The sequence below is a fragment of the Cucumis melo genome, chromosome 10 (assembly GCF_025177605.1).
Source record: "Cucumis melo cultivar AY chromosome 10, USDA_Cmelo_AY_1.0, whole genome shotgun sequence".
Taxonomy (NCBI): Eukaryota; Viridiplantae; Streptophyta; class Magnoliopsida; order Cucurbitales; family Cucurbitaceae; genus Cucumis; species Cucumis melo.
Window position 1 is genome coordinate 2,981,307 of NC_066866.1, and position 21,619 is coordinate 3,002,925.

The 21,619-nt window shown below is 32.8% G+C and overlaps 4 protein-coding genes across 4 annotated transcripts; 2 read left to right on the forward strand and 2 right to left on the reverse strand.

Annotated features, from left to right (window-relative positions):
- Positions 1-4,791: 4,791 nt before the first annotated feature.
- Positions 4,792-6,790, reverse strand: LOC103489071 (uncharacterized). The gene is made up of 3 exons (XM_008448072.3): positions 5,757-6,790; positions 5,366-5,657; positions 4,792-5,272 (listed from the first exon to the last, which is right to left on the reverse strand). Exons 1-3 carry the CDS (start codon positions 6,321-6,323, stop codon positions 5,238-5,240), a joined length of 894 nt encoding a protein of 297 aa, XP_008446294.2. The 5' UTR covers positions 6,324-6,790; the 3' UTR covers positions 4,792-5,237.
- Positions 6,791-8,341: 1,551 nt separating this feature from the next.
- Positions 8,342-10,643, forward strand: LOC103489069 (pentatricopeptide repeat-containing protein At1g59720, chloroplastic/mitochondrial). Its single transcript, XM_008448069.3, has one exon. The coding sequence runs from the start codon at positions 8,342-8,344 to the stop codon at positions 10,175-10,177; it is 1,836 nt and encodes a 611-aa protein (XP_008446291.2). The 3' UTR covers positions 10,178-10,643.
- Positions 10,284-14,437, reverse strand: LOC103489070 (uncharacterized). Its single transcript, XM_008448070.3, has 4 exons — positions 13,761-14,437; positions 11,139-11,744; positions 10,752-11,043; positions 10,284-10,655 (listed from the first exon to the last, which is right to left on the reverse strand). Exons 1-4 carry the CDS (start codon positions 14,355-14,357, stop codon positions 10,624-10,626), a joined length of 1,527 nt encoding a protein of 508 aa, XP_008446292.2. The 5' UTR covers positions 14,358-14,437; the 3' UTR covers positions 10,284-10,623.
- Positions 14,438-19,075: 4,638 nt separating this feature from the next.
- On the forward strand, positions 19,076-21,509 carry LOC103489068 (LEAF RUST 10 DISEASE-RESISTANCE LOCUS RECEPTOR-LIKE PROTEIN KINASE-like 1.5). The gene has a single exon (XM_008448068.3). The coding sequence runs from the start codon at positions 19,321-19,323 to the stop codon at positions 21,187-21,189; it is 1,869 nt and encodes a 622-aa protein (XP_008446290.2). The 5' UTR covers positions 19,076-19,320; the 3' UTR covers positions 21,190-21,509.
- Positions 21,510-21,619: the final 110 nt, after the last annotated feature.

Below are 21,619 nucleotides of genomic sequence, written 5' to 3' on the forward strand. Positions count from 1 at the left end.
TCAATCTAACTTAGCCGTAGTAGTACCAACTTCATTTCATTTTAACCCTAATACTTTTAAAACGTTGATTTTAATCTTCATACTTTCAATTTTAATTATATTCATTTCGATTTAGTTTAGTTTAGTTATGTGTATGGTAACCAAATGAATCTAAATTATTTATGTTGAGTTAACTCAAGGAATTGTTTTGGAAACAAAGAAAAAGGTAATTAAAAAAGAGAATATAAAAAGGATTAATTAATGAAAAAGAAATGAAAGGTGAGGGGGCATGTGAGTGTATGACATTAACAAATAAGAATCAATCACAAAGCACTACGAAAATATGGAACGTGCAGTCAAGTAGAGAGGAATGGGGGTTGTTGAGTTGTAGAGAGGGGCACTTTTGTACTTTCACAAATAAATTCTTTAATAATCTAATTATATATTATATTTAATAATTTTGTTTTTTTCTTTTAAAAAAATCCAATTATAAAATTAATTAATTAATTATATTAATTAAAAATTTGGAATTGGAATATTAGTCGGCAGTCGCCGCCGTGGGAACCGCTTCACAATGACCCAAAAAAGATATCTCAATTCATTTTTCGCAAATCAACCCGCTGGCCCTTTATATCATTTTCTCCTCTATGCCAATAACAATTTTTATCTTATCAATTTTAAATTATCAATTTTTGGCTCTTCTAATTTGATTGTTATTATTTATTTATTTTTATCATAATGTCTAAACTTATTAGTGCCACCTCAGTTTCACTAATATCATTACCAATCATATAAAACTCGCACGTAACTATCATTTAAAAAGATATTGAATTACATATATATATATATGTGTTTAGATGTTAGAATATATCTATTTGTATCATGTAAATTGTAAATTTTGATTTCCACCCATGAAGTTAGTTGGTAAATTAGAAATTCTAAATCAATTCTAAATCAATTATAAATTGTTATGTTATTTATCAAATTAATAACAAAATTACAAATAATTGAATTTATGATTGATTGAAGGTTGACGAATCTCGATGATGATAAGTATTTCATCATGATCGTTAGATTAATTATCTATTTTAGGTCTATTTAAATAGTATTATTTGGACTAAGTTAAATTGGCCTACAAATAAAAGAGTTTTCATTAAAAATGTTTACAAATTTAGACTTTATAGAATTTGGAGAGGATCCTCCCAACAACTTCTGAAGCTGAGCTACATTCACATGTATAATCAAACGATAAAGAATCAACTGATTTATAGATCAAACCACAGTCCCATCAAACTTACATATCAACACAAGTTAAACTCCACAAAATACGTTCCTCCAAAAACCTCGTGTGAACACTTAACATTGTGTGTTGTGTTGAAAACTTTGTGTGAACATTTAGTACAATGATGCTTTTCACATCTAACCTAATACTATTTTTGAAGTATTCATTTGAAATTATTGGAATCTTTCTTTTTACTTTTCATACTTATAAGAAAGAAAAAAAAAAAAGAAACCAAATCAAATTAAGACAGATAGTTTTGGTCTAAAAAGACAAAAAAAAAAAAAAAACAATTACCAAACTCGAATTTAAGTTAAAATCTTAGTACTTTTAATTGATGCATGCGTATTTTTGAAAGGGCCTAATGTCCATCCAAATTATTCTCAATAACATACATCTATAAAATATAAAGTGAATGTTACCAAAAAAAAAAAAAAAGTTCTATATGCTAATTCAATTAATAAAGTTGGATTACCTTTTTCATATTCTAATTTAGAATTTTAACAGTGGTCTAAAAAACAAAGCATAATAAAGAGAGCAATATATATCATTATCAATGTGGGCCAAATTTAATTTTACACCAAAAGAAAAAAAAAATCTTAATATACTTATGTTCTAAGGTCTAGAGGGGAAAAAAGAAAAGTCAAAGTGGAGAAAAAGATCTTTTATTTTTCAAAATTATTTGGATTTATTTCTTAATTCATTTCTCTCCTAGATTTTATTAAGTTTGATGGGACACCCTTCAATGTGGATATGTCCAAACTGAGTTTTTCTTTTTATGGTATATACGATATTTAATTAAAAATAAGTATATAGTATATAGTATTACATGACATAATGATATTCTTTACCTTCACTAGTTTACCCCCATTGTATATAATACTTTATGTTATTAATTATGCAATGTATTAATTGGACCTTTTATAATGAAAAACATTAAAGCAAGGTAGAAAAAACTTGTAAGAAAAAAAAAAACAATTATATGTTTATAATTTCTTTAGCTTTAATGCTAACACAATTAAGGGAGTTAGCTTATTCAATTGGAGAAGATTTCTTTGACAATAATTTGAAAATGGGTAATGTTTGGTGTTAGGTAAGTGAAATAAATGGATATGCAATTTTGCATTAATAAGAAATATTTGGTTGAATTTTCCGATTTAATTGTAAATTTGGTATTTATAATTTTGAAAAAGTTAAAATTTAGTCTATTTGAATATTTGAATTATTATGATTTGATAAAATTTTCTTAAACAATCTATAAAGCAGTTTTAGATTATAGAATAAATTCTAACTTTTTTTTTTGTTTATTTTAAACTACATTTTTAAGAGGAAAAAACATAAAAAAAAAGGATATATAAAAAGAAAAATACATTAATTGGATGGGTTGTAGAATAATTAATATGTTTTAGAGGTTAATATTTAGTTAATTGTAATTTAAATTAGTTAGTTTTTAATTAATGTTTTATAAATAATTAGCTAAAGAAAGGTTTGAATATAGAATTGGAACAATTAAGTTCAATAAAATACAAAAAGGAAAATATATTTTTAAGGAAGAAAAAAGGGTAAATTATGAGATAATAAATTGTGTGGGTGAATAAAAGAGTTATCACATAATAATTGAGGATTTTGTAGATAAGTGATAATAAATGAAGGGAAAGAAAAGATAGATAGATGGTTGAGTACATGGTTTGTACTTCTTTCAATGCTTTGACTTTCATTTTCTTTCATAGTCTCATCTTTTAGGGTGAGAATTTAATACTTTTAGAAATGAAAAATATCAAAATGGATATATACTAAGTTAGGACAATGATTAGATGATAGTTTAAATTGAGATTGAAACTTATTTTCGACTAATAACGAAATATTTTAAAAACAATCACATTGATAGCTTTTAGTTTAACAATATTCTCCTTTTCAACACATTTGGATTGATGTAAGAATTATTTTCCAATAATATATTTCCATTTGAAAATGTTTTATAGAATTTGTTTAAAACAAAAACATTTACGGACCGTTTGGGGGAGAGTTAGGTTATGGAGGATTAGTGTTATGATAACCGTTCCCCTAAACAAAGGTTGGGTTACCAGTGATATCTCTTGGGTCAAACGGCTCCTTAACGTGTTTGATAGTTCTCTCTCAAAAGTATTTTATCAACAATTTTGTTTGATTATTATATTGTTATTATTACAATCAAATTAGTATGAAAGATGATTATAAACGATATAAACTAATAATTTAGGATAACCATGGCTGAGTTAGTTAGGATGATTATTGGATGTGGTAGTCCAAGTTGGCCAGTGATAACCTCGACAACATAGTGGAAGTGAGATAGATGACTTTTGAGAGTGTTTTTGATAGTTTTAAGATTATTCAACTTAGAAAGAAGTCAATTTTTAAACACTCAAGTATTATTTTCTAAAGTTGATACTAGTTTTTATTTTAAACCAACTTATTTCGTAAACTCATTTTTTTTCGAAAGTTGTTTCGCTTCAATTTATTCTAAAAATAATTTCTTTGTACAATTAAACATTTGAAAAATTAAAGAGAATATACCCTTCAAACCAAATAAGAAACCATCAGAAGGTCACTCACGTCCAATACTCTTCAAACGAGCCTAAAAGGTTATACAAGGGGTTTGTTGTTTCACTTACTCGCCTACAGAGCCTAACATATGCTTGCAACTCATCATAACTACATTGTAATAGAGAAAAAAAATCAAATATTTAATTTTATGGTTGATGATAAACCTTCAATTTTGTGGTCGATGATATAGATTTAAATCAGTTGAAATATACATAAATCGTTAATTTCATTTGATAAAATAGAGATGAAAGTCATGAGATATGAAGTTTTTGTACAAATGATCTGTCTTGAGCAACATAAATGGAATCTAGCTATCTATCCTCTCAGTAAAGTTCATGTCCGACCATACTTTTGAAACAATTTCAAATTCTCATTGAAATCAAGCGCGAGACTTTCCATACCCATCAAATCCTTTTATTTTTTTCTCTACAAACTGAATTCTTCACGTTTCGTCTCAACTGATTTTGATCATTCATGCAGTGTTTTTTTTTTCCATCAAATCGGCAACCCCAATTCGTTCATGCGGAACACTTGTGCACGGAGCTTGGACTAGAAAGAGCAGGGTATTGAACTCTTTTACAGAATGTTAGAACAAGGCTGAGTTTAACCAGATAAACATACTATTTCCTTTTCTTTCTTCTTAAAGCTTGTGCTTATATATTCGCTTTATCTGAAGGGAGACAGGAGTATGCTCACGTAGTTAAACTTGGGTTACATTTAGATTTTTATGTTGGGATTCATTTAGATTCTGTGTGATTAGAGCATTGAATGTGTTCGAGAAAATGCCTCTTACAAGTTTGGTGTTGTGGAATGTGATGATTGATGCATATTTTCAATGTTGGCTTTTCGAGAATGCTCTCAAACTATCATGAGAGATCGTAATAGGTTTCATCATATTAGGAATGGAATATGTTCTTCCATTAACTTTTGGTGATTTCTTTGTAGAGCAGTTAATAAAGTTATGCAGTTGTATAAAAAATAAATGGAAGTATAATCCATTAATATGCCAAGGAGGGAAAACCTTTCCAAAATTCATAGCCACAATACTACCTAAACCCTGAACTCTGTCAAAAAATCGAGGCTGCAAGAGCTTTATCCCATCATATGGCAATTCGAGAACTTACAAATTTTTCTATGAATATCATGATACAAAAAGCTTCCTAAATTTGGCTGCAATTACTGATATTGAAAACTACATCAATTCACATCTTCTGCAAAAAGAGTTGAATACTGCAGAAGCAGAAATCCCCTGATATGATCTTCCACAGATAGCTTCAAGCTTCTTTTGTTGCGAACATTTCCGTGTGTCCAAATAAAAAACCAATGAAGAAGAATCTGAACGCCTGAGAACTAGGGTACCTTGATCACAATGTATCAGTATTCTCCCTTATGGATTTCATAATAAAAGTTGTTTGCCAAGGTCCTTTCCCACTGAAAAATAAAAGATTCGAAGATGGATTTCAAGGAAAAAAGATCAAAACAAGCAATAATGTCAGTTCAACAACAAGGGTTTGAAGATCTCACATTTGGATGTCTCAGGAACAGCAACCACATGCATGATTGCATTGTTGGGAGGAAGTTGCAAGCGAAGGGGATAAAGATTCCCATTCAATGGATTTCGAGTACACACAATGATACCATCAATTCCTGTTTCTTCCTTCAATTTACGAGTCAGTTCCTCCACCCCATTTCCTTTAAATGTAAAAGAAGAACCCTCCACTGTGTCTTCATCTACATCTCCACTTTCATCAGCCACATGATAGTAAATGGTCCTTCCTTCAGATTTGGGAGGTACACTAACAGTTGAATCCGTAGACTACGAGCAAACAACCGAAAATCATGATCAAAATGTGAAGGACAAGGAGTAAATTCAATCAAATTCATCTTGAAAAGAAGTTTTATAGAGATCTCAAACCTCAAGTCTAGAGTAGTGGGTCGGTTTGCCAGAGGTAGAAGGAGGCGAGCTGGGATTGAAATCTAGAGAATCCTGATGATCAATTGTGGGAGCTCTATGATTCATAGACACTTGAATCTCAACAACATCGATGTCCCACAGGATCCAATCTTGTGTGGCGGTTCGATTCGGGATATCGTGGGTGACCGAATTTCGCCAAGGCGGTAGACCCCCATTAGCTCTCAAGAAGTTCCCATATCGGGTCTTGAACTTGACTTGCGACCCTTCTCTGATGGGTTCCCACTCGACGGACGAATCTAGCCGTCGAGGAAGGGTCTGAAGAACTTTCCGGCCGGTCATTCCGAGCAAGAAGGGTTGATTGCTGGCGGTCAGGTACTTGCCGTAACAGCTTTTGAGACGGATGAAAGAGTCGGAGTTGGCTCCGGATACAAACTCGACGGACCAACGAGCACTTTTGGAGGATCCGCCACGGTCTTGGTTGACGGTGTCCTGGTCGTCATCAGCAACAAGGTACTTGTCGTGATGGCTGCGGAGGCGGACGGTCTTGGCGTTGCGGAAGAAATCCATGTCGGATCGGAGATTGTTACCGGAGAAAGATTTGACCAGTAGAATAAGTAAGGAAAGCTTCAAAATTTGTATCAAATAGGATGATGGGTCATCTTCTTTTTAAGAGATGAATATTTCCCAATGGTGGGATTAGATTCCTACTTGAAGTTGAACCTAAGAAATTTCCATGAGACCCACCCAGGAAGGATAGGAACGAAATGAATGTTTCAAAAGTGGTAAAAGAAAGTCAGCTGGTTGATACAAGTTAAATCACGCGGTTTTTAAATTAAAAATATCCGGCAAGTATGCCATTGGCTGACCGCCATTTCAAACTGATCTTCGGTCGGTCCTTTTAGACCCAAACCTAACTTCGATTCTCATCCAATTTTTTTAGGCATTGATGCCCGCCCAAATCCAAGCATGTGCCGGTCGGTCAGCCCAATGTCGCCTTTGGTGCTTTCAGAAAACCAAACCCAACAAGAGGGAGGGAGGAAGGGAAGAAATAGAATCTTAAAAAGAAAAAAAACTATAAATATATCAAAATTTTAGATTTTATTACTATTTACCATTTATAGCATAACCTTAATGAAATTACATTAGGGTGAGTATAATATAATCTTTAGTATGAAGAAATTTTGAAGGAATCGCAACCACGTGCAGCGTGGTAGGTAAACTCTTGTCTTGAAACTTGAAACAACATATTAGAGATGGTGGCTTCTTTTCATTTTCTTTTTTTAATCTTCAAATGAGTGTGATCTTCTTCATTTTTCATTTTATTTTATTGTCCAAATAATATTTTAATGCATGCTTTAATATAATTTAACTATTATATATATATATATATATATATATATATATATATATATATATATATTGGTGCGTGACAAAAATTCTAACCCTAAAGTTGCCATGACTACGTACTCATTGGTGGGCTTTTGCATTAACTAGACCACCAATGTACATCTCCAATTTAATGCAGGATTGCTTAGGTTTTGTATTTAATGTTTATAAGTTAAAAAAATATAGCAAGAAAATATTTATCTTTCAAAGACAATAATTGAAATGTACTTCTTAATTTTAAATATAACTTATTTTGATTTTTATACGATAGGAGATAAACCACTAGTCTCTAAAATAGAAAATCATACTAATTACTCTTGAACTTAAGTATTCTTTCAACTTTAACGTCTTGTTTACCGAACCGTAATGAAAATATGTGTATTTAATGAAATTTCACTAATGAATCAATTGTAATGAGCTTCAATCGCAAATGTAATTCAATTATTTTTTTCTCAAGTTTACAATTATGAATTTTATCAAATTTAGTATTACTCTTACCTCTATCTCTACCTTTATTTATGAGGACCAAGTGGTAACTGTAACAATGACGATAACACGATAGATGTAGAATTGATAATTTTTTTTTTGTTGTAAATAACAATAATGGTAGTTCTAACGGTAACGATATGAGATTGAACACTTTAAATTCATCAAATCAGATTGTGTTATATCATTACAAATATAGATGTGAACCCTATCTATTACTATAAATGCAAAACACAAGCAAACAACAAAAATAATAATAAGAAGTCTACCCATTTTTTTTATTCATAATCTAAACGTAAAATCTCTCTTTATCTTTTTAGGGGCTGTCTAACAAACTTAGGTAATTTGGAAGGGTTGCGTGGGTAAAAGAAAACTTTGTTTGGTTCACGAATAATTAAGAAGTTTTATTTTTATCAACTCACATCTTACATTAAAAAAAAAACTTACATTTCTTAACTAATTATTTGTATCTTAATTACGACTCGGATTCAACTCAAATGTATATTTTTATAGCTAACCAAAAACCTTTGACGTCTCTTTGTTTATTTTGGACGCTGACCTTTGGCAAAAGACGAAGCTTCATTTTGTTTTTATTATGAAATTGGAGACATTGGGCTTTAAATTTCTCCATGTCTAGCGCTTCCACTAGCTCTTTATCCTCTTGGTAAAGTTTCATATCCATTCATAGTTCTCAAAAACAATTTCAAATTTTTATGCATTGTCGGTGGAAAATGCTTCTAGCAATCCCACCAAATTCACAATCTTTTCCAATTGAAATCAAGCGCGAGACTTTCAATACCCATCAAAGTCGGCTTCTTCACTTGCTGACTGACTGTACTGATTTGTCAAAGCTCAAACAAATACATGCACAGGCAATTCGTAACTTCTCCACCCACAAATCCTCTCTCTTTCTCTACAGCCGAATTCTCCACGTTTCGTCTTTAATTGATTTTGATTATGCCTGCCGTGTTTTTAATCAAATTGGTAACCCCAATTCGTTCATGTGGAACACTCTGATCGGAGCCTGTGCACGGAGCTTGGACCGGAAAGAGCAGGCGATTGAAATCTTTTACAGAATGTTAGAAGAAGGTTCAGTTGAACCAGATAAACATACTTTTCCTTTTCTTCTTAAAGCTTGTGCTTACGTATTTGCTTTATCCGAAGGGAGACAGGCGCATGCTCATATTTTTAAACTTGGGTTAGATTTGGATGTTTATGTTGGCAATAGCTTGATTCATTTATATGCTTCTTGTGGATGCTTGAGTATGGCATTGAAGGTGTTTGAGAAAATGCCTCTTAGAAGTTTGGTGTCGTGGAATGTGATGATTGATGCATATGTTCAGTGTGGGCTTTTCGAGAATGCTCTCAAGCTATTTTTTGAAATGCAGAACAGCTTTGAGCCTGATGGGTATACAATGCAGAGTATAATTAGTGCTTGTGCTGGTATTGGAGCTTTATCTCTGGGGATGTGGGCTCATGCTTATGTGTTGAGGAAGGCCGGTGGCGCTATGGCGGGTGATGTTTTGATCAACTCCTCACTAGTGGATATGTACAGCAAGTGTGGTTCTTTAAGAATGGCTCAGCAGGTCTTCGAGACAATGCCCAAACATGACCTAAATTCATGGAATTCTATGATTCTAGCGCTCGCCATGCATGGACTGGGGGAGGCTGCCTTGCAGTGTTTCTCTCGGCTGGTTGAAATGGAGATTTTTTTGCCCAATTCTGTCACGTTTGTTGGTGTACTTAGTGCTTGTAACCACAGAGGCATGGTTGCTGACGGCCGGAAATATTTTGATATGATGGTTAATGAGTACAAGATTGAACCCCGGTTGGAGCACTATGGATGCCTTGTTGATCTTCTATCTCGCTCTGGTTTTATTGATGAAGCTTTGGAGTTGGTGGCAAATATGCATATAAAGCCAGATGCAGTGATTTGGAGGAGTCTTCTTGATGCTTGCTACAAGCAGAATGCTGGTGTTGAGTTGAGCGAAAAAGTGGCATTCAAGATTCTTCAATCTGAAAAAACAGTTTCCAGTGGTGTTTATGTGCTGTTGTCAAGAGTCTATGCTTCAGCACGCCAGTGGAACGATGTCGGAATCATAAGGAAGGTGATGACCGATATGGGTGTGACAAAAGAGCCTGGCTGCAGTTCGATAGAAATTGATGGTATTAGCCATGAGTTTTTTGCAGGAGACACATCTCACCCCAGGATAAAAGAGATCTACGGTGTTATTGATTTGATTGAGGAAAAATTGGAGAAACATGGTTACTCACCCGACTGTTCACAGGCAACCATGGTAGATGAACCCGATTACATCAAACAACAGTCGCTTAAGTTGCATAGTGAGAGACTTGCCATTGCTTTTGGGTTACTAAACTTGAAACCTGGTACGCCGGTGCGTATATTTAAGAATCTTAGAGTATGCAACGACTGCCACCAAGTCACCAAGTTGATTTCTGAAATCTTCAACGTAGAGATTATCATGCGAGATCGTAATAGGTTTCATCATTTTAAGCATGGAATGTGTTCCTGCATGGACTTCTGGTGATTTCTTTGAAGATTACATATGGAAGGTGGAACCTTTCCGAAATCCAAATCGACAGTGCTACCTAAACCCTAAACTCTAAAAGAAAGTCGAGGTTGCAAGAGCCCTATCTCATAAAATGGCAATTTAATGATAAAAAAGCTTCCTAAATTTGGTTGCAACTACTGATATGGAAAACTACATCAATTCACCTCTTCCGTGAATCCCTAATTAACAAGTAGTTAGAAGATGCAACAGAGTTGAACATTTCAGAAGCAGGAATCAACTTATATGCTCTTCCACATATGACTTCAAGCTTCCTTTTGTTGTAATTATTTGTGTCTGGCCAAATAATTGAAGAATCCCAATGACGGAGGAGTAGGATGGGCACCAATCTCAGACTTGTTTGAGAATATAATTGCCACAATCTTTTGATAACAATGTATCGGTATTATTCGCTGTGGATTTCATTATAAACATTGTTTTGCAAGGTCCTTTCCCACTGAGAAACAAAAGATGCGAAGATGGGTGTTAAGGAAAAAAAGATCAAAACAAACAACAATGTTAGTTCAACAAAAAACGGGTTTGAAAATCTCACATTTGGATGATTCAAGAACGGCAACCACATGCATGATTGCGTTGTTCGGAGGAAGTTGCAGGCGAAGAGGATAAAGATTCCCATTCAATGGATTGCGAGTACACACAATGATACCTTCAAATCCTATTTCTTCCTTCAATTTGCGAGTCAGTTCCTCCACCCCATTTCCTTTGAATGTAAAAGAAGAACCCTCCATTGTATATTTATCTATATCTCCACTTTCGTCAGCCACATGATAGTAAATGGTCCTTCCTTCAGATTTGGGAGGTAAACTAACGGTCGAATTAGTATACTACAAGCAACAGAAAAATGGTGATTAGAATTTGAAGGCCATGGAGTAAATCGATCAAATTCATCTAGAAAATAAGTTTTATTGAGATCTCAAACCTCAAGTCTAGAGTAATGGGCCCATTTTCCAGAGGCAGAAGCGGGTGAGCTGGGATTGAAATATAGAGAATCCACATGCTCAATTGTGGGAGTTCTATGACTCAAAAACTGAACCTGAATCTCAACAACATCAATGTCCCAGAGGATCCAATCTTGTGTGGCGGTTTGACTCGGAATATCATGAGTGACCGAATTACGCCATGGCGGTAGACCCCCATTGGCTCTTAAGAAGTTCCCATTACAGGTCTTGAACTTGACCTGCGCCCCTTCTCTAACGGGTTCCCACTCAATGGATGAATCTAGCCGTCGAGGAAGGGTCTGAAGCACTTTTCGGCCGGTCATTCCAAGCAAGAAAGGTTGATTGCTGGCAGTCAGGTACTTGCCATAGCAGCTTTTGAGACGGATGGTAAAGTTAGACCTTTTGCTGAATGGAAACTCAACGGACCAATGAGCATTTTTGGAGGACCCGCTACGTTCTTGGTTGACTGAGTTCTGATCGTCATCAGCAACAAGGTACTTGTTGTGATGGCTGCGGAGGCGCACAGTCTTGAGGTTGTGGAAGAAATCCGTGTTAGGTCGCAGGTTGTTATCGGAGAAAGATTTGATCTGTAGAATAAGCGAGGAAATCATCAAATTTGTTTGAAATTTTGTCCTAACAAAGAAGGAGCAATGAATTTGTATCAAACACGATGTTGGGACCTTCTCTTTTTGACAAATAATGGGTAGGAAAGTCAGGTAGTGATATGAGTTGAAAGCAAGCGACTTTATAATGAAGAAGAAATTAAATTTGAAACCTAATAATTTTGGCCCCAAAATTTTTTATAAACTATTTCAATCATCCCTATTTATAATGATATTTTATTAACAAAAGAAATTTCAATCCATAAATATTTGAAATTTTTATTGAGATTTTCATGTAGAACTAATGTTTTATTATATTGTCCACAAATAATTGTTTTTCTTTACTGGTCTAGAAATTAAAATAAATGTTACAAAAATTCAAAGTGAAAAAAGCTTCATGATATTGACTTGACCGTCGTTCCTACAAGTCAAAAGTTTAAACTTCTATTGATTGTTGTAAATATATGTGTATATAAATATAACAAACACAAAAGTTAAAGATGGGATATTTAAACTTTAAAGATTAAAATTTTGATCCCTAACTTTATATCTTATTCTATTTAGTTCCTAAATTTTTAAATTGACTGTTTTGGTATTTGAACTCTTGAAAAAAAAAAAACTCACTTTTGTCCATGCCATTATAATTGCGATGATGTAGCATCTATATTTAGATTAGTGGGCCTCTATATTCAACATATTAATTAAATAGATAAACATTTAAAAAATCTTGTTAATTTATTCTATAAATCTTTTATGAATCCTAACATAATTAGTACATTTGAGTCAAATAAACTCAAATCCGCTCTCTAACGGCACCGTTTATTTATTTTTTTTCAACTTGGAATCTTGAAGCGAATCATAATAACAACATTGAGTAAACTAAGAAAATAAAATAAAACAAACATATCGATATTCATTTTGCATATAAATATTCTCACAATGTATCACAATTCACAAAGCCAACAAAAAAATAGGCAAGAAAAAAACACCTCAATGAATCGTAAAATATCTCAAACTTGATGCACAAAAAAATTTGCCCATAAAATATGAGTTGAGAAAATGAAATATAATTGAATTTTTCAATTAAACATCAATTTACCATCCGACTTTTAATTAAAATTAAAATCATAAATTATTAAGAACAATCTATTTATTCAAATATAGAAGTTACTTCCATCTCATTAGAGACTCCTCTAAAAATTAAGGGACTAAAACGTATTGTTTTTAAAAGTTAAGAAATCAAGGTAGGATAAGATAGAAAGTTTATCGGCCAAAATAGTATTTAAATTAACTTTAAATCAATAGTTTGACTTTTTATATAATTCTATATTTTATAAGTTTAAAAAATAATTTGCCAATGGCTAAACTAATTAAAAAAAACAATACCTCTCGACCAAAAAATCACTTCCTAATCTATATGTTGTTAGAACTTGAAAAAGACAAAATTTAACTTCTTGTATTAAAAAATTCAAACAGCAATACAACAATAAAAATTAAACGGATAAAAAATAGTCGTTTCTTCCCAGAAAAAAAAAAAGATAAGATTAAAAAATCAACCAAAAACACAATTAAATAAAAAAAATTATTTTAAATAATAAAATCACTTAAAATATTTTTAAATATAACAAAATTTTAAAATATGTCTACCGAAAATATTATAAAATTTTATTATACCCGTAAATATTTTATTTCATTTATGCTATGTCACTTATTTTCTAAAGGTATTTGGGTTTATAATATTTATTAATATATAGCAAACTGTTCTTAATTCTTTTATGATATATCATGTGATTGTGGAAGAACACTAATTCTATTTTTATGATGCATCATGTAAGTAAGCATAAGCGATGAAGGGTGATGAAAAGGAATGCATAAAGATAAGTATAAGTGTTTGTTAAATAAGAATCATTCTTATATATATGGTACGTAATTTACGTGTAACTGAATGAAATATCATGAAAACATTGATATATGCGACAGAAATTTAAAGTTAATACACACCTGTAACGTAGAGGATCGGCGTACCGATTTTGGGGTGGACGGAGAACGTTTCCCGGAGACGGAAAAGTGGTCGGAATCCTTAGAAGAAGAAGAAGAAGAAAGGGTAGAAATAGACCTTCGAGTCATGAACAGACAATAGTTAGGAATTTCAATAACCGGTTCAACGTCCCACAAAATCCATCCCTTAGTGGAAGAGAATCGCGGCTCGTCATGAGTAACGGAGTTCCTCCATGGCGGCATAGCGCCGTTGCCTCTCAAATAACTGCCGCACCAACTCATCAATTTCACCTGATCGCCGTCGCGTACAGGCTCCCACTCGACGCAACTCCAGGCCGCGTCGTGCTTAGTTTGGCAGATTACCTTCCTCCCGGTCGCGCCGAGGAGAAAATTGAGGTCAGTGGCAGAGAGGTAGTTTCCATGGCGGCTACGGAGGCGGATGGAATCGGTTTTTCCTTCGACGAATTCGATTGCCCAAATGGTTCCGGTGGCGGAGGGGTTGGTGGTTTGGCGGACGGTTTGGTGGTCGTGAGTGGCGGTTAAGTATTTGTGGAGGTGGCTTCGGAGTTTGACGGATTTGAAGAAGGTGAAGAACTCCATGGATTGATTTAGGGATTGGAAAATTGGAATTTGGGGGATTTGAGGAAACAGAGGGAGTGGCGGAAATGGGAGGTTTTTAGAGTGTAAAGAGAGTGATATAGTGATAGTGAAGGACTTGAAAACGAAGACTTTTACTCGGTCAACTCTCCAATGGCCATAACACTCGTGCTATGTGGAATCTTTCTTTTTTATCTTTTTCATCTCTTTTAAAGTTATTTCTTTGAGTATTGTTTTATTTAAATAGTTTTAAATATATCCATTAAATTCAAAAAATAATAAAGTATCTAACAACATTTTTATAAAATAAATATAACAATATATGTTAAAAAAATTTTAATGATCGATAGAAGTACCACTCATAGATTAGTTTCTAAATGTAAATATTGATGTATCAAAGATAAATCATAACAAATTTTAAACGATAAAAGTCTCAATAGACTATAATTGTAAATAGATGTTGTTATATTTACAATTTTTTAAATATTTTTATATATTTAATTATTATTTCTAAAAATATTTTTTTAAGGGCCTTATGGTAATTTCTTCGTTTTAGTTTGTTGAATTTTGAAAACGAATCATATTTTCTTTCGCTTTCTTATAATAATTTGTATATTTTTAAATTTTAATTTGATTTTTAAAAGTATTATTAGAAAGTGAAGCACAAAATAAAAAATACAAAGATTAGAAGTAATGTTTATAGATTTAGTTTTCGAAAATAAAAAAAACAAACACAATTTCCAAAAACAAAAAATCATCTCGTACCGAATAGATCCTTGACATATTGAACGTGAAATTGAAAACTTAGGGTTCATTCAATTTTAAATTTAATCAACCAATTATCAATTAATTTTTTTTTTAAAATAAATATATTATAAACTTATTAAATACAAAATCAAAAGTTTGTCATTTTTTTTACCTGAAACTAAAATTTAGAAAATTATTAAATACAAAATTAAAAGTTAAAAACTTATTCAGAGATTGTAACGTCGAATGAATGTAGTTAAAATATATAAAAATAATTATACTTTGAGAAGACTTAGGATATTTTGGTTTTAAATTTTGTTTTATATATTTCAAATGTTTTTTTTTCAATGGTAGAAACCAATATATTAATTGATGATTGTAAACAAAATTATATAAGATTTGAAAAGATAGAAAAGTAAGAAGACATTATGGATTTAGTGGGTAGGTTTATTGGTGTCCTACATTATTGACCATATGAAATATCATACAAAATAAAATGTGAATTGGGAGAAAAATATTAATAGTAAAGTCAAGTTTGTGATAATGCAAATGCAACTCAACATTTCACTATCAACATATATACATATATACATATATATATATATAGAAAATGTGCAAAATTTTTCCATTTATTACTCTCAAAACACAATTATTTTTAACATTATTATTTTATATTTCTCTCATTTTCTTTTTTTAAGAGTAATTTAACTAAAAATAATTGTTTTCGATGCTTTGATTAGGTAAAATTGACTTGTTTAGTTATTATTATCAATAAATAAAAATATACAACACAAATTACTTAGAGGCATTTGCAAAAATAGCAGAAAAAATTATAATAATTGGATCTATATCACTACATTTTTTAAATTACAAAAATAGCAAATTTGATAGCAGATAGCCCTTTAAAAGTTCTAGGATATATCTAATTACTTATCATACTTGTCATATTTGTAATACGTAAAAATAGATATTTTGAACTGTTTTTTCTTTTAATTTTTTTGTCATATGATGTAATTTCTCAATTACTTAAAAACAATGCATTTATTCATTGATTTCTTTGTTTTGCTTTGCTTTATAATGTTTTTAAAGTTCACAAATTCTTTGTTTCTAAAGTTTGTTTATAAAATCAAATATTCACTTAGGAATGATTAGAATTTAAAAAATTACAAGAAAAAAAATACAAATTTCAACAACTAAATATAGTGATACACTTTTTTTTTCTACCATGAAATAATACAATGAAAATCAAAGCTATACACCAACATCTCATGAGACATAATTGAATTAGAATAGAAATATTAATGATTTAATTATTTTAACAAAATATTATTTAAATTAACCTTTTTTAAAATGTTATTATTATTATTTTATATATTAAATTATTGATATTATAAAATTTATTTAGTTATCGATTCTCTTAAATTTTCTTATTAGTTTTTAACACTTCTAAAAGTTTACGTTAATACGACTCCACAAGCCAATTTAAATATGGCACAAGAAGGTTGGCCCACAGATCAATCCAATCATAAAAATGGTGATTCTTAATCAATCCAATTAACAAAATGAGTTGAATTCGACTTTAGACTGAGCTTTGATCAAATTTGGATCAGAGTATGATTCTCGATTATTTGATGATACTTATGTTGATTATGTATATACCAATATTTGTGAGTGTTCCACTCTTTTTTCCCCCCTAATTAGATGAAAGGTTAGAATTTTGATGGTTGCTTTAGCCGAGGGTACAATTATATTGGGTGTGACAAAATTTTGATTATTTATTATTATGGGGCTTACACATTAAATAGTCCCCCAAATGTACATGTCCAATTTAATGTCATATTACGCTGTACATAGTTCAATGTAGGCTTGCTTATTAAATGTTCTAACACCTTTTTCTTTTTCTTTCTAAAGTACATCCATTTAAAAGAATATGATTTGTCTAACTTTTTTGTAGCTAATTGATTATTGACACATGTACTTGTACATGAGACCAAAGTTGTGATCTTCATATATATATATATATATATATATATATATATATATATTTCCTTTTTTTACTTTGTTTTAGAGTTACGATCTTTTATATCATTCAAAAGCATAAAATAGAGACTAGAGTTACATATTGATTTTTTTTAATTAACTTACTCATGTTCTTTAAACGTAGAAAGAATAAGAAAAACGCAATGTTTAAATAGAAAAGACTACTAAACTCAAAGAAAAATGTCATAGGGGAAGATTCAGCATGAATCTACTAAATAGAAGCTCTAAACTACTTAGAACTAGAGAAACATATCAAAGTGCACAATCTGACTAACCACTTGAGGTGGTTGTAAGATAGTTCCATAAACATAAAGGTTATGATCTTTCCAAATATGAATGAAGAGTAAATTGTAATACGGATTCTTCACTTCAAAGCTTACTCATTCAATCAAATGATCAATTGTATGTACTCATATGACAACTCCACTCAAAGAACAATCAAATAATATATAATGGCCGCATGATATCACGACATATCTGTCAGTACAAACACATACAGGTAGCTGATTTCGAATAAAAAGTCAAACAATGAAAGAACCTCAAGAATATTACCTCCAAATCGAAAGAGGTTTGACCAAAGCACCAACAAACACTCGAATAACTTCTCCATGTTTCAAGTACAATCCTGCGAGATGTGGAAAATTAATTTGTACAGTTAAAGTTGAATTAATTTATATTCCTAGAATTTCATACCTTCCATGCTATCCAACATATTTTCATGAAAAGTTGGCGTTGTCGCATCCTAATAATATATATACATACACTAATAAGTTAACCAACATTGACCACACTCTTGTGGATATCCATTCATACTTTTTCGTATTCACATTAATACAAATTTAATGTTCTTAATTTATAAGCTATAAATCTATATGAACACTACAATAGGTGGAATTGTTCTTTTAATACATTTATTGTTTTATTCTAATACAAAAAAAAAAAACAATTCTAGAAGATTTTCCTTAATTCAATTGTCTTTTACATCATTTAAAAATTCACTAAACAAAAACTTAAATTTTTTTAAAGATAAAAACCTTGGTTCTCGGTTTAAACATACATTATCTACTACATTATAATATTTTATATTTTGTTATATATATTATAAATTAACTGATCTAGTCTTTCTCTTCGAGATGGATGGTTCAATCTCTCGTCTCCCTCCTACATTATTGTAAATTTAAATATAACTCAAACATATTAAAACTATGATAGAGCTCTCCCAAAAAGTATCTAATAATAATAGGGAAAGTGAAGTAGTAATCAATTAGTTTTATGGTATAGCTAAAACAATAATAAAGGCAAAACAAAAGGGACCCAAAATAAGCTCTCATATTTTCTAAAGAAAGAGATTATCAAATTAAATGACCTCATATGAATATTTCACCCTTTTCTAGAAATAATTATATAATTCACCTTCACATCATTTCAAATTTTCAATTTACACAATGATTTTCTTAGACACTTTTTTTGTTTTTTCTTTTTTATTTCTTTCAAGATTCATATATGACTTTTTTTTTTCCTATCCCAAAGTTGGGATTGCCCAAATGGTAAAGCTAACCTAACAAACAACTTGAAAGGAAAATTTGCAAAGCATAACCAGTAATTCAGCATTGAGATTGAGAGAGTGGAAAAAGTTAAACTTCCATTTCAAATTTAAACATAAAAAGTCAAAAGAAAAACTTCAACACAAATGCATATAAAAATTCAAAAAGCTCTCCCACATTAAAGAAAAACATTTCAATTTGTTTTAGAAGCAGTCAGCCTTCGTAAGTACTATTGAAAGACTTGGGTCAATTTGAGGGAATTTGAGAAGTTGGAGAGAGAGAGAGAGAGAGAGAGAGAGAGGGAGAGAGAGAGAGAGACACAAAAAAGCAAAAGCAAAATTGATAAAGAAAAGAAAAGAAAAGAAAGAAACTTTGGACTTTGGAGGCGCAGTGTTCAGAGCAGAGACCTACTTTTTAACCCTTTTTTCTTTCCTTTCTCTTGTCTTGTTTTTGTCTTCACACTCCAAAATTTGAGCTTTTGCCGTTCACGTGACCCTTTCTTCTTTGTCGTTCTTCATCACTCTCAACACTGACCCCATTTTCACTCTCTCTTTCTAATTTCAAACACACAATTCCTAATCGAATCTCCATTCTTTCTTTTGTTCCTCAGATTTGGATCTCTCTTCTTCTCTTCCATGCCTTCTCCATCTCCCCTTTTTACCATTTCCGCCATTCTTCTCTTCTCCCTTCTCTTCCCCGTTCACTCTTCTTGTCCACCTTTCTCTTCCCAACCCCTTTTCCCCTTTTCCTCTGTTTCCGGTCATGGCCATCCTTCTTTTCAGGTCCATTGCTCTTCTCCTCACTCTCTTATTTCCATTAATGGTCTTTCCTTTTCTCTTCTAAGTTTCAATATCTCCTCCACCACTCTCCTCCTTTCTCCTCTTCCACTTAATCTCACTCCCACTCCTAAACAATCCAATCATTCCTGTTTTTCTCTTCGTTCTTCTTCTATTCCCACCCGTTCCATTGATTTCTCTGGCTCCCCTTTTCGAATCGCAGATGGGTATTGTTCTAGACTCTCTCTTCTTCGTCCCTGTTCGCCTCCTCATCTACCCAATTGCAGTCATTGCCCTTGGGAGTGTAATCTTATCAAGAAACCGGTTAATTTGCTCCATGGATGCGGCGTTGAGCGGCAGTCTGTGTCGGAGCAAGGTTGTCAAGAGGAGGTTTTGGAGTATTTGGATAGAATTCTTAGATTGGGGTTTGAAGTTGAGTGGGACAAAGATCAGGACCCTTACTTTATTAAGTGTAATGATTGTGAAGCTAACAAAGGTGTTTGTGGGTTCAATTCTTCAGACCCAGATAGGAAATTCATTTGCTATTATACTCGAACTCGATACTCATACCCTAATAGAATCGCGATTCTGTCCTCAGTTTTTGCATTGATGTGCTTGTTATTGGTTATTGCGGTGATGTTGGCTTTTTTCAGGTCCAGATGGTTGAGATCCTTCGCCATTGAAGTTGACCCAACAGCTCAGTTCCTTAGCCGTCACCGTTCACCTAATCTTCTACCACCTGTTTTCCCTTACGAAGAACTTGAATCCTCAACTAATCGATTCGACCCAAAGAGGAAACTGGGCGACGGTGGATTTGGGTCTGTTTATTTGGGTCAGCTCAACGATGGTCGACTAGTGGCCGTTAAGTATCTTCACAAGCATCACGCGGCCGCCACTGCCCCCTCCGGCAAGGCTTTCTTCACCAAATCGTTCTGTAACGAAATCTTGATTCTTTCTTCGATTAATCACCCAAATCTCGTTAGGTTACATGGGTATTGTAGTGATCCAAGAGGGCTTATTCTAGTTTATGATTATGTTCCAAATGGGACTCTCGCCGATCATCTCCATGGCCCTAAATGCACGTACCGGAAGGGATCACTGTCTTGGCAAGTGAGGATTGACATTGCTCTGCAAATCGCCATGGCTATGGAGTATTTGCATTTCTCTGTTGTACCGCCGATTGTTCACAGAGACATCACATCTTCTAATATTTTTGTGGAGAAAGATATGAGAATCAAAGTTGGGGATTTTGGGCTTTCAAGGTTGCTGGTTTTCTCCGATACGACGTCATCTTCATCTGGGTATGTCTGTACCGGTCCTCAGGGGACACCAGGCTACTTGGATCCAGATTACCACCGGTCGTTCCGATTGACGGAGAAAAGTGATGTGTACAGCTTCGGAGTGGTGTTGTTGGAGCTGATTTCTGGTTTGAAAGCAGTGGATCAGAGTCGAGAGAGAAGAGAAATGGCGTTAGCCGATCTGGTAGTGTCGAAGATTCAAATGGGTCAGCTTCATCAGGTGGTGGACTCTGTTTTGGGCGTCGACGGTGAGGTAATCGACGGCGTTGAGGCCATGGCGGAGTTGGCTTTCCGATGCGTTGCGGCGGACAAAGACGACCGCCCTGACGCGAAGGAGATTGTGGAGGAGCTCCGGCGGATTCGGAACTGCACACGTGGAGGGGTCCGGTCGTCGATTTCAAATGTGAGTGCTGACGCGGCTAGAAGTTGATTGGTGGATGAGGCGATTTGTTTGGCGCCCAGTTTGCGTACGTGGGGGGTTTGACTAGTCCACACAACAGCGACGGGACATATTTTTTGATGCTTTGCTTGTAAATGTCAAATATCCACGTGGACTCAGCTTAGCTGAATCAGCTGAGAGCCGAGAGGTGACGGTAAAATGTAAAATCTTTTTTGTTTTTTTCTTCTATTTTCTCAATTTTACATCTTCGGATCTCTTAATCAATCCCCACACCTATCCATTTTGAGTCCATACAATAATGATGAGGTTGAGGAATTTTATACGTTTAAAACACATTGATTTATTTAGAACTTTTTATTTTGTAGCAGTTTTGGTAAAATTTCAAAGTTATTTTTTTAAAAAAAAAACGGTTGAAAATACTATCTAATTTTAATGGAATTCAGTCCATAAAAGGTTAAAT